This window comes from Podarcis vaucheri (genome assembly GCF_965113315.1).
Source record: "Podarcis vaucheri genome assembly, chromosome: 9".
Classification (NCBI taxonomy): Eukaryota; Metazoa; Chordata; class Lepidosauria; order Squamata; family Lacertidae; genus Podarcis; species Podarcis vaucheri.
The window spans coordinates 21,724,745-21,738,241 of NC_138767.1; the positions used below are offsets into that span (position 1 = coordinate 21,724,745).

General features: G+C 42.5%; 1 protein-coding gene across 1 annotated transcript in view; it reads left to right on the forward strand.

Moving 5' to 3' along the window:
- Positions 1–6,301: 6,301 nt before the first annotated feature.
- Positions 6,302–13,497, forward strand: part of MTTP (microsomal triglyceride transfer protein) — a 37,268-nt gene continuing 30,072 nt past the window's right edge. Inside the window, exons 1-2 of the mRNA XM_082238346.1 lie at positions 6,302–6,446; positions 12,436–12,623. Coding sequence (XP_082094472.1) covers positions 6,386–6,446; positions 12,436–12,623 — 249 coding nt within the window. The 5' untranslated portion in view covers positions 6,302–6,385. The remainder of the gene's footprint in view (positions 6,447–12,435; positions 12,624–13,497) is intronic.

Here is a 13,497-nt window from a genome sequence, read left to right on the forward strand (position 1 = left end):
GAGCGACTAGCGCGATGTTTTGGGGTCCTAAGGTTGACGCGCCGACGTGTTGCGGCTTGTACTTTAGCTGACCTCGTCGCTGCCTGCGTGTGCCCGGCTTTACCAACCTATACGGAAGTTAACACAGCAGTGTTGGGAACACGCTCTCTCACGAAAAAGAGAGAGTCGGTGTTTCTCAAACTTGGGTCCCCAACTGCTGTTTGACTACAATTCCCATCACCCCTAGCTAGCAGGACCAGTGGTCAGGCATGATGGGAGTTGTAGTCCAGCAACACCCGAGGAACTAAGTTTGAGAAACATCGTGAAAGAGAACGTCCATTTTCAGAGGCAGTGTTTATCTGGGCAGTTGCTGCGGGGGTGGGGAGAGTAGTGGGTCAGCGTTACTTGATGTTATGTACTGAGTTGACTAAGATCCAAAAGGCAGCAGTCTGATTGGTCCTAGAACAATAGGGTCCAGAATGCAGCAGTCTGATTGGTCCACAGGAGCGACCCAATCCAGCTCCAGGTGGAAGTGAATCCGCAACCTGATTGGCCTACAGGATAATCCTGAAATTAGCCAATCACGTGGGGCCCATTGTGTAAATAATGTATATAATGCAGACATTCTGGGTGAAATAGAGTCGCAAAGTGATTTCATGCTCTTTATTCAGCTCATAGTGGTGAGGAGGAATGAATGAATGTCCCCTCAAAGTATCTGCTATATATACATTATTTACACAATGGGCTGCACATGATTGGTTAATTCTGGAATTCTACTGTAAGCCAATCAGGTTGTGGATTCACTTATATCTGGAGCATGATTGGGTGGTTCCTGCCAACCAATCATACTGCTGCATTGTTCTTGGACCAGTCAGACTGCTGCATTCTGAATCCTATTGTTCTAGGACCAATCAGACTGCTGCAATTTGGATCCTATTGTTCTAGGACCAATCAGACTGCTGCAGTTTGGATCCTATTCAACTCAGTACATAACACCGGGGGAACTTCCATTCCTCCTCACTACTGTGAGCTGAATAAAGAGCATGAAATCCACACTCGACTCCGAGTATATTTCACTTGAGGACTTATTGGGAACATGTAGGTGAACGTTGGGAAATAGTGGTCGAGTGGCGCTCTGCTTGCATAGCTGTCAACTTTCCCCTTTTTTATATATTGAAGGATGCACTGCAGGGGGCGGGGTTGGACTAGATGACCCTTGGGTCTCTTAAGATTCTATGATATGGGAGGTGTGCGTAGAAACCAGCCACTGTGTCAAGTCAGTGCAAAAGCATGAACACATTGGGAGCCGTTCTCTTGCGTAAAGATAGATAGTTGTGAGAGTAGCAGATGGGTGGATTTCCTTTATTACATTTTTATCCCATTGTTCCACCAAGGAGCTCAACCTTCGTTTTATCCTTTCAACAATCCTGCAAAGTAGTTATCTGAGAAATGGTGATTGTTCCAGTGTAACCCAGTGAGCTTCTTGTCATGTCTAAGTGGTGATTGTGAACCTAGATCTGCCTGAACTAAATTCAGCACTGTAGCCATTAAACTTCTGGCTCTCAAAACTTCTTAAAGCTGCAGACCTGACTCCCCCCTACACCTGAATAGAACCAGATTTAAACCAGCACTGCACACCACATTGTCACAACTCATCCAGAACCAACCCATTTTTATGTGTTACATGGTGAAAGTAAGCATGGGAAAGAAGGAAGTTAAAGAGTTATTTCATATCAGCTTTATGAATCGTAAAAAAATGTGATCTTGTGCATCGTTGTGTGTGTCTTTAAATTCATGTGGTGGCACAGCAGATTTAGGACCACAGTGCATGATGTGTAGCCTGCTTCATTTCAAAAGTCCACGCTGGCCAGTGAATCTGCACCTTTATTGTCTGATTAGATAGAAAGTGTGTTATGCAAGTCTTGTCTTTCCCAATCAAATATTTTCTGGGAAGAATACTGTACTAAAGTTACTGTATCACAGGAGAAGCAGGCAATATAAAAGGAAGCTGTGTGTTATGTGTACTGCATGTTAAAGACATATTCACCTAGCTCTTGAAATAAAGCATATGAAGCCAGTAAGCGTATTTATATATCGTAGCCATAATATATATTTCATATCAATATGAACATAGAAACATTTATCTCGTTTCAGCTTGATATGCTCATTTATTCCTGGAATATGAATGGTTTTAGATTTAGGACAGTATAGTTATTGTTCTGAGTTTCAGTTTTTACAATTATTAGTGTGAATAGATCATCATTCAATAATAGATCATCATTCAATAATCAAGGCATGTTTTCAAAGTAACATAATATAAATTAGTGCACATTTTATGCTTTTTAAAGTGAAATCCTAAACATGTCTACTCAGAAGCATATTGTGATGGCCATTAGCTATAAATTTCCAGGTAAATCAGTATAGAACTACGTCATTAATAATGGTCTTTGGGAATTTGATAGACCATTGTAAAGAGATTAATCTTGTATCATTTATTTAATTATTGCTTCCTCACATTTTGAATAAAGTACTAGTGTCTCAGAGTCATTTATTTGAATTAGAATTGCCAATCATAAAGTACTGTGAGAACATTCCTATCGCTGCAGTCAAAGAGTTACATAAATGTATGGTAATTTCCATTCTATACAAACCATTTCTGCTTGGCTGAAAAACAGTTAATTTGGAATGACAATATAGAAATGACAAATATGCAAGTGACATTTGCCCCACTAACCGCTTACTTTGTCTTCTGTGAGGAGTAGAATGAGAATGTTTTATTGAAGTCAGCATGGTCAAAGGAAGCACAATTAGTTTTATTAGGTGATAATGGTAGTACATTTATTGCTTGGACTCTGGAAATTTATGACAGTGGTCGTACTTTAACCCTAGAGCACTGGCCACCACGACTTAACTGAAGTGTACCGGAAGAGACCATCATGCAGTCTTTGTTCAAATCAAGGGTAATAACTGCAATTACTTGATTGTATAGCAAGTTCATCCTGACTATGAATGCGGTTGTTCTCTGGAAGCTCTTCTACAGAGTAATGTGGTCACTTCTGATTTTCTTTTCATTGGAATTCTATGGAGCTGCCTTATCCTCAAGATCAAACTCCATGGTTCACTATATACCATATTATTTCCAGGATCAGATGCAGTATACCTCAGAATAAAGGGAAACAACAGTTGGAGAGGGCTGGTGTCCTCACCTTCTGCTTGTAAGCTCTCCATAGACATCTGGTTAGCTGCTTGCCAGATCAGATGTTGGACTTGACGGGTCTCCATTCTGATCCATCAGGGCTTTTATTATGTTCTTATATTCCAGAGATGTTACCATGATTCACATGGTGTGAATGGAAGGTGGCTTGTATATTACAAGGTTTCTGAGCATCTATAGATCAGCTTTCCAGTTGCCCCACTTTTCTTCTCATAATGATTGTCTCTCAAGGACATATAGATTATATTCTCAAGAAGAAAACTGCCCGTGATCTGTGTCCTCTTTCTAAAGCCACATTCAGGCAGCAGCTGTGGAACCTGATGACTTTTGAACAATGGCAGTCAAAAGAGTAATGCGTGATCACTCACAGAATCCTATTCCAATTTCACCCAACTGCCAACATGCGTGTGAGCATTTGTGTGCATTTCTGAAATATTACCTCTGTAATAGAGGAGGAACAGATACTTTCTGGTGAATATGTCATTATTCCTTACCTTATAGAGATTTTAAACATGAACTAAGTGTTGAGAGACAAGTTAAGCTAGCATGGCAGAGAAGCACACAATTTCCCCCTTTTACAAAGGTGTCCCCCTCCTCCAGTTTCCATTGGGGCTGCAGCATGCTGGAATGGGAGGCTTAATCCTCTCCCCTACAGCTGCCATCCTGTCAGAGGAAGAGTTTTCCCTATTTCCCCCATGTGACCCACCTGTTAGGGTCATGAGTGTTTTGGTTCTGCAGTTTCTCCACACATCTTGCACGCCATAAATGAACGAATCAGTCAAAACGGAAATAATAATCCTGGCCAGCCTTTACAGAGGAGTTGTAAGAATTTACAGAATTATCCATGTGAAGGATTTGGGGGGCTTGCAGCTCTCCACAGTACACATCAATGGGCTCTTGAGACTGTAGGATGTTTTATCATCAGACGGTGAGAGGGCACGGAGGAGGGGTTCTATTCAACAACAAAAGCAAAATCCCCACATAGCATGTTTGAAGTAGCTCTTTGGGTCCCAGCTTAAATGTCATTATCATTACCTAGCAAGCATGCCCTCACCTAACCCTAATTTGATTTTCAAGATTGCCGGTGTTAAGTTGTGGGCGAACATGTCAGACGACATGCCAGAACAGAACTAGGCTGAGGAGCTCAGTCAGCCTGCTTATATAGAGCTCCAGAACAATGCAACTGTTGCCATTTTCTAAAACTATCCAATCACTGAACGTCACTTTTCGATCCTTCATTTGCATACAAAACTATCCAATCACTGAACGTCACTTTTCGATCCTTCATTTGCATAACTATCTACAGTATCCCCCTGCTGGCCCAGGGTGAGAACTTCAGTACATAACAGCCGGTATTAATTAAAAACAGTTCTTCAGAAAAGCAGGGTTTCACTGAATCGGAAATAAGGAATGAGGTGAGAAAAGTGTGTGCAATTTTTGCCAGAGGTGGTAATGAAATATGTGGGGAGGATGACACAGGAAGTGCAAAATAGGTTATGAAGTGATACAATCTGCCGTACGGGCTGGTCAGTAGGGTGGCACCGTGGAGCTGGCCTCCTAGCAGCAGTGTTGTGGTGAGGTTGGAGCAGTACAGGTGCACTGGCAGAGACAAACTGGTCCTTCCACTCATGCACCTGAGCTGCCTCCACCTCATCACTGCTCTGCTTGTCCCAGGAAGGAGCAATAATGCTGCTGTCAGGAGGCCACCCCCGCTGTTCTGTATTGCTCAAGTTATTTGGGAAATGAGGCTATGCAACGCAGAGGACAGTCCTGTATTTGAAGGGCTGTCTGGTCCATTACAAAGACCCCTAAGAGGAAGAACAGATACCTTGAAGTTGCCCTTCTATAGTCAGCACCTGGACAGCAGACTGAGCAAGGCACACAGGCCACCTGGTCACAATCTTTCCCAATGTGGTCTGATGTCTTCTATTTCTATTAGGGTTGCCATGTGTCCTTTTTTTCCAGGACACATCCTCTTTTTCACGGGTAAAATTTCTGTCCGGGTAGTTTTTTTTTAATTTACCAAAATGTCTCTGGCTAAACAGTGGTACCTCGGGTTAAGAACTCGTTCTGGAGGTCCGTTCTTAACCTGAAACTGTTCTTAACCTGAAGCACCACTTTAGCTAATGGGGTCTCCCGCTGCCGCCGTGCCGCTGGTGCGCAATTTCCGTTCTCTCCTGAAGCAAAGTTCTTAACCCGAGGTACTATTTCTGGGTTAGCGGAGTCTGTAACCTGAAGCGTCTGTAACCTGAGGTATCCGAGGTACCACTGTACTTTCTGGATGAAACATAACTGGTGGTTGAAGACTTGCTTTCCTCTTTTCTTCTCCTGTCCCCCTCAGCAATACATCACAGCTTCAATAGCCTACATATAGTAGGGGTATTTAAAATGAGAGTCGTCATGGCGTCCTCTTTTTGGTTCCTCAAAATATAGCAACCCTAAAATTAAAATCATTATTTCTAAATTTGCAATTTCTATATGAATTGGTATTTACACACTTCTTTGGTCCTTTTTAATGGTAAATTTCCTGTCTCTTTTTGTTGTTGTTTAGTCATTTAGTCATGTCTGACCCTTCGTGACCCCATGGACCAGAGCACTCCAGGCACTCCTATCTTCCACTGCCTCCCACAGTTTGGTCAAATTCATGTTAGTAGCTTCAAGAACACTGTCCAACCATCTCGTCCTCTGTCCTCTGTCGTCCCCTTCTCCCCTTGTGCCTTCAATCTTTCCCAACATCAGGATCTTTTCCAGGGAGTCTTTTTGGCAAAGTGTAAATGGTCTAGACAAAGAAGAAGTCAGTATGGTACTTTCCCCCAGAAAGTGCTTGTCTATCCTTGACTTCCTATCGTGCAGCCTACAGGCTTTGCATTGACTAAATTTACAAGGAGATGAACTAAGCCATATATGAGCTACATGCCAGCATGTATTTTAGTAAAGAACACACACCTGAGGAGAACAATGAAACGTCAGAATGCCATCAGTTACCTCAGTTCTTAATAATTAACTGGAAAGGCCTTCAATGAACTTAGTACCCAAGTGTGGAGTTTGGAATCTGACCCTTACTACATCTAGATAAACATTATTGTGACAGATTCCGAAGCCCTCTTTTCAGGCTTCACTCCAATCGGAGCAGTTCACTTCTCCATAGCCTTGAAATATTTCACAGTATTACAGCTGTTAGACAGGGCAAGCATGATTCTTCTTACTGTGCTTTTCCCGTGCATCATTTCCACCTACTCAGCATCTGTGAAAGGTAAGTTACTTATTTAGATAATATTTTGTTATTTCCTTTGGTAATTTTGATGAAAAAGGGGGCAGTAAAGGGTGCTAATCTGAGACTTTTTGTTTTTAGATCATATTAAATTTGCATTACGCTTAGATCACCCAACTGTGGCTCGTGAGCCATGTCAAGAGCAGCTTTTCTGTAGTTTGAAAAAGAAAGTGCCAAAGGCATTTATATTATCAGTGAAACTGTCTTTGTCCCTTTCTGGTGGAGTCTGGATCTGGGCTTCAATTCTGTAGCCATTAACAGGGATCTCTATGGAAATGGTGTCAGGAAAGTGGCGCTGCCATTGTAACCCCACTAACCTGAGAGTAAACCTGACTGAATGCACTATGAATCCCTACTGAATAGACATGGTTAGGATTGCAATGTGCTTTTATTAATTTATACCCACTTACTTGTTAGGAGTGAGTCCCATTGAACCCAATGGAGTTTATTTCTGAATGTATAGGAATGTATTGTTCACCACAGTTCTTGAATAACTGTGTATAATAGTTATTATAGTAATAGAAATAATAGTTATTAGCTGAATAAATATTTAACACCCCCCCAAAAGCCAGTATAAAATTAAGCTGTTACATATCTTCGTAAAAATAGTCTTCTTACAAAGATTGGAGATAATACTCTGACACTAGACCAGATGTTGCTTTTTATGACTTCCAAAAGATTATTATTATTATGCTCATGATTATGAATTTGTTTTAATCACTTTATGGGATTCATATCAAGAGTGCTCACCATGTTTGTCTTGTCAATCTGCCTTTGAATAACATTTAAGAAAAGAAAAGAAGACTCCAGTCCATTTGGGCTTTGAATCTGGCAGAGTTCTGAGGGTGGAATATTCAAAATTCAGCTCTAATTGTGTACTATAACAAACCCCACCTGTCTTCTTCAGCTCTTCCATGCTGCTGAAAATCCTGAAGTATCCTTTCATAACAGTGATGTGTAGGCAGTCTGCTGGCCCTTGCAAATGGCAGGCTAAATTGATGGGAGTGCACTCAGGATGACAGCTATGTGATATGACACCTTTCTGTGACGTAGAGGAGGATGAAACTCCACTTTTTCAATGTCTAGGTAAACTCTAGGGACCATAAGTGAAATGAAAAAGTGGCTTGCTACCTTCTTACACATGAGGTCAGCCAGGCCACCCGTCTACATAAATACAATGTGCACAGCTACATAGCACAAGGACCAGAGTAAGAACTTCTAGGACTAAAGGTAGGAGCTTTTACAGCCAGAATGTCCCCTAGACTTTGAGACTAGAGATCAGATCATGAGTTGCAATCAGTCCTCAAAGAGGATTAGGAAGATATGCTGACGAGGTTCAATTCTCAGGACAAAATGGCTTTCGGTTTTCCATGAATGGTCGTTTGGTACAGAACGTTTAACGATAAAAGATGGGAGGAAAGATAATTAATTTTGATACTTTGTGTGAGGATTTTTCTAGTCACCATTTTGGTTCCAGGAATTCTCAAAGGCCCATGGGATCTCTTCAGAAACCATTTCGTGGATCCCTTAGCCCATGGGCACCTGTGTCATGACCTGATCCTGCCCCTATTCATACAGTTTCTGTAGTGTAGTGTCCCTGTCTAGCCTTCTGCTATCTTTCTCGGTTCACCTCTGGGATTCACAGTCCTAGACCCTTTCTACATTCTTACTTTTGCCTCCACTTCTCCCCTGAGATAAAGCTCTCCTTATTCCCCCCTCCTCCTTTCTGCTTGTCTTTCTCAGTCCGTTCTCTTCATTCTCCTTGATTCCTTCTAGACCCCCCAGGCTCCCACTCCAGCTGCCTGGGGCCTTGTTTTGCAGTGTGTGCAGCCTCTGTTTTATGAGACTTCTTCCTCCCCATTTCTAAGCCTGTTCTGGTCAGCTTCTGGTCAGCCAAGCAGATACTGTCACACTGTTGACTCTCAACACTTTGCTTTTACAAGGCTGCTTTCCGCTTGCTGCACAGAGAGAAGGTTGTTCACCCTATTCTACATGGGGTCGCACTGCTTGAAGGCTGACATTCACAAATCTTAGGGTGCTTATTGACCCAACGTTGTCATTAGAAGTTCACATGACCTCTGTGGCTCAAAGTGTCTTTTATCAGCTTTGGCTGATAAAGGCCACTAGCTATGACCATAACTGAATGGAGATAGCTTGGCCAGAATTACCCATGCTCTGGGAACCTCTCTTTTAGACTCTTGCAATATCACCCCCAATCTCCACAACAGTGCAATATTCCCGAGAGATTCAGGCTCTTGTCTGGAGTCTGTGTTTCATTTTGGACAATGAGGCATAGCAGACACTGTGGTGTCTTTTAGGACTGGCCGATTTATCAATATATTGTCCAAAAGCAGTTTGAAGTCCATATTGTGATATCGGTTTCATAGTTTTTGACCTGGCAATATATTGCAAATCATGATGTGTGTTAGGGCTGGGCAATATATTTCCCAAGACCAGTTTCAAATCCATATCATGATATCGGTTTCATAATTTTTGACGTGGCAATATATTGTGAATCATGGTGTGTGTGTTTGGGGGTGGCGGGTTGCTATGCAAAAATCACAATGTGAGAAAACCATGAATCCAGTCAATGCCTCTACATAACTCCATCCTTATTTCAGACATTGTGTGATATATTGGTATATCATGGTGTTTAGCTAGTGATATATTGCAATGTTGAAAACCAGATATTGCCCAGCCGCAGTGTCTTTATGATATATGGTTTATTTACATGTATGCACAACCTGAGCCTAGGATAGGCTCATTGCATTCCAAAAGGGTCTTGCTTCTATCATAGGCACAGTCCTGGGTTCAAGCAGGCATGAGACATCCTGCCTGTTGCCCCACAGCTTGCCTTGCTTTCCCACTCACATAACTCCTACTTTTCAGTAGGCAGCTGCCTAGATTGCATTGCTGCTTACTGATTCATAAACCTTTTCCCTTAGAGCACACCAGGCATACAATACAGCAATCCTGAAATTGTACTACTTTCCTTTGTTCTTCTACCGAACCTTAAGCTCAGGGAGGGACTTCACCCATCTTTCCGGCTGGCACAGAATCAGCTTTGTTAAGCACCCATCTCCATGCACCCTTTGTTTGCTTAACCATTATCAGGCTGGCCTGGACATGGGAAGATGAGCCCAGCTATTAAGGGTCTGGCTTCCAGTTTAGCTCTCTAAGCATTGATTAAATTCTAGCACTTACTAAATCCAGGCAGCCAGAAACTCTAGCTCTCAAAACCCCATAACAGTGTTATACACTATGTTTAACAGACTTTATGAAAACAGGCTTCTCTCATGAATACTGAGCAGTGGAAAGAACCAAAAAGGTCATGGTTGTGCATTGCTGCTTCTCTATTTCACATTAAGTACCAAAAATAACCAGCTTTCTTTAAATATTTCTGACCAGATTCTGCCCAGTTCCAAGTCTTCTTAGGGCGGGATCACAATGTCTATATCCTGAATCACTTGCCCCATAAGCAAAAAAGTATCAGCTACTACAACAATCAAACACATATTCCTGGTAACCTAAGAAATCTTCCAGTAGGAGGCATTAGGAGGTTACCAGGAAGATGGCAATCTGAATACAGTGGTGGTGCCCCGCAAGACGAATGCCTCGCAAGACGGAAAACTCGCTAGACGAAAGAGTTTTCCTTTTTGGAGGTGCTTCGCAAAATGAATTTCCTATGGGCTTGCTTCGCAAGACGACAATGTCTTGCGAGTTCCTGCTGGTTCCCCCCCCCTTTTTCCAAGCCGCTAAGCCGCTTATCAGCTGATCCGATCAGCAGATAAGCCGCTAAAAGCCGCTAAAAGCTGCTAATAGCGCTAATCCGCTAATCCGTCAATGGGCTTGCTTCGCAAGACGAAAAAACCGCTAGACGAAGAGAATCACAGAACGGATTCTTTTCGTCTTGCGAGGCACCACTGTAATCTGATGGTTAGTGTCAGAACTGGGCCAAGATTAACCTTTCTTTTTATTTTGTATTTATATTTATTAAATTTGTATAGCACCCTACATCTGGTTCACACATAAAAATACAAGATAAAAACAACAAAACAAAACAAAACAAAACCATAATAAAATTAAGAACCCCACTCCCAACCAATAAACCTTCCTTCACACCCCCATATTTTTTCAGGATATCCGGTTTCATCTGCTTGGAAATGTTTTGGCTTGATTCCATCAGATTATAAATATGCATTGCTCGCTACACGTTAATATTATTTTCCAAGAACGCTGCTTTTTTGATTCACTGAGATTTACAGTAAATTATGAGTTGTTACCAAGCAATGCATTTTAATAGTATTTTCTAATAAATGGCTTGCTGCTCTTTTTATCTTTTTAGAAAAAATATATCTAAATTTACAAGAGCCAGTGCAAGCTTACGATCTAACCCAAGCCAGCTAGTGGTTAGCACATGTTGTGCATGCCAAGAGTACTAATATAAGGCACAGGCCCTGACAGCTGTCCCAACTCAGGCAGCATAACTTTGTGTATTATACGACAGTATCATGATTTAATTATAGACAGCCGTAATGGCAGACACTAGGGTTGCAAGTCAAGCTGTATATCTACCCACTCCTTCCTGCAAGAACCCAGAGGCACTCGACCCTAAGTCAGTATATCAAATACTGTACTAAAGTCCAGGTCTGGCACTATTTAAGGAGATGGGAACCCAAAGGGCATATATTTGCCCTTCCACAAATATATCAGAAGGGGGGCAACAAAATCAAAAGGGAAAGCAGCTTGGGTTAAGTAAGTTCTTTTGAATGTTAAGAACGGATGGCTACAAAGAGGACATTTGCACACTGATGCTGACTTTTAATTGTGCATTAAAACTGGGAACCATTTTGGAAGACCAAATTTCCACGTGTTTCGAGGGAGAACTGGAAGGCAGCACTTCTGAGAGAAAATACTAATGTGAAATACTAATCCTAAAATTGCAAACCCTCCAACATTTTTCTGATGAAAATAGGGATGTCCTATATAATAATAATAATAATATTTCTGTTTATACACCACCCATCTGATTGGGTTGCCCCAGCCACTCTGAGCGGCTTCCAACATATATAGAAACATAACAAAACATTAAACATTAAACAACTTCCCTATACAGGGCTGCCTTCAGATGGTTCGGGGCTCAGATAACTCCATACCCTCCAACATTTCTCCGATGAAAATAGGGATGTCCTAAGGAAAAGGGGCACATTCCGGGATCAATTCCAAAACTGGGATGGCTTCTGTAAATCCAGGACTCTCCCTAGAAAACAGGGACATTTGGAGGGTCTGGAATTGTAGAATTGGAAAGGACCCTGAAGACCAATGAGTCCAATCCCCTGCCATACAGGGATATGCAACTGTCTCATACAGGGATCAAACCTGCAACCTTGGCAATATCAGCACCACACTCAAACCAACTAAAGTTGCCTGGCTGGCAAACCAGAGAGTCCGTCTGACTTTTAAGTTTTCTGCTGCGCTGGGAGAAGAAGCCAATGTGGTGGTGTCAGTAATAAGAGAGGCTGGTGATACAGTGACTCATGGTGGGTCCTGCTGGCCAGTCAACAGCTGTGTGCTTGTACATTGCTGCCTCAGCTCCCCCTACCCCCTGTGCCCCATGGCCATCTCTTGAAGTCTTCTGCTATAAAGGTGGCTGGGGGCTTCCCCACCCAGCAGCCGAAGACTACCTCCCACTCCACCTTTAGCAGGGGGCTTGGAAGGTAAAACATTCTCCAAGTTGCCAGACTACTAATAAGGGAGTGTTTTTGAGCACTCCAAGAGTGTTGTATCTTCATCTAGCACTCTGGACAGGCATGTCCAGGCTTGTGGAGGGCATGACTCAGAGAGAGGCAGGCTGGTGTGTCATCTCTCATTTTTAAGCAAAGCTTTAGGGAGAAGAGCATTAGGCAGGCAGTTTGGATTTCTGTTGGTCACTGACTCTGTGCTTTCCACCTTTCTTTCCCCACCCTCACAGGCCACAATACTGGTCCACGAATAAACAATGACAAGTTATATAAGTTCGCCTACTCCACAGATGTGCTTCTGGACAGGGTGAAAGGCTCATCCCTGGAGAGTGCGGGCTACCGAATTTCATGTGGCGTGGATGTCAACTTAGTATGGAGAAATCCTGATAATGATGACGATCAGCTGATTAAAATTGCGGTAGGCAAGCAGTGGACGCAAAAGGACATATTTAATGTGTTTTCTCCCAGTTGGTTTAAGTAAGAAAAGTGAACCCCATGTATAACGTGGGAGGCAGAGTTAAAATTGAGTTAATTTTTTCGCTCGTGTAAACAGTAAATACATGCTGCATTTAAGTAACTTAAGATGCACTCTTAAGCATTCAGGGTTGCACCGCTAAGTTTACTTAAATGGATGTATGGCCCAGTATATTCAATAAGTTACTGGTTCCCACCCCAATCACTTGAAAATCGCTGAGGGTCTTAATGATGGTGTGCTAGAGTTTGCATGCTTTTTAAATGCATTTTATTTCTTCTTTTCTTTCTGATATATTTTATTGTATTGCAGTTGGGATTCCAACATAAGAGATAAAAGAAGCAATGGAACACAATTAAAAACCAGTTTGAATATTTTATGCAATAGATGTGCCGTCTCCCATCTTCAACCACAAATAGACAGGCACATCACGGACCACTGGTGGTCTGTGAATCACAGTTTCGATACCCCGGCTTACGCTTCCAGTAGGCAGAGTCAGGTGGCTGCCATAGACAGGAGATGGTGGGCGTGGAGGGCAGAGAATGATGGCAGGGTATTGGAACCAGTGAGAATTGCCACCCTTAGCCTGCTGCCCTCAGGTAAAGGATGCTGTCACACTGCCGGTGTTGAAGTAAGAGTCAATTGCCAGGCTGTTTGGCTGGTAGAATTGATGGGGGAGGAAATCCTGTCCTTTGCCTCAGGCGGTAAATTGTCTTGGGCCAGACCCAGAGCAATGAAATATACTCTCAGATGAGCACATTTAACTGTGCCGCCCTTAACACAAGGTACTCTTGGAATGGAAGTTTGATGAGACACCCAA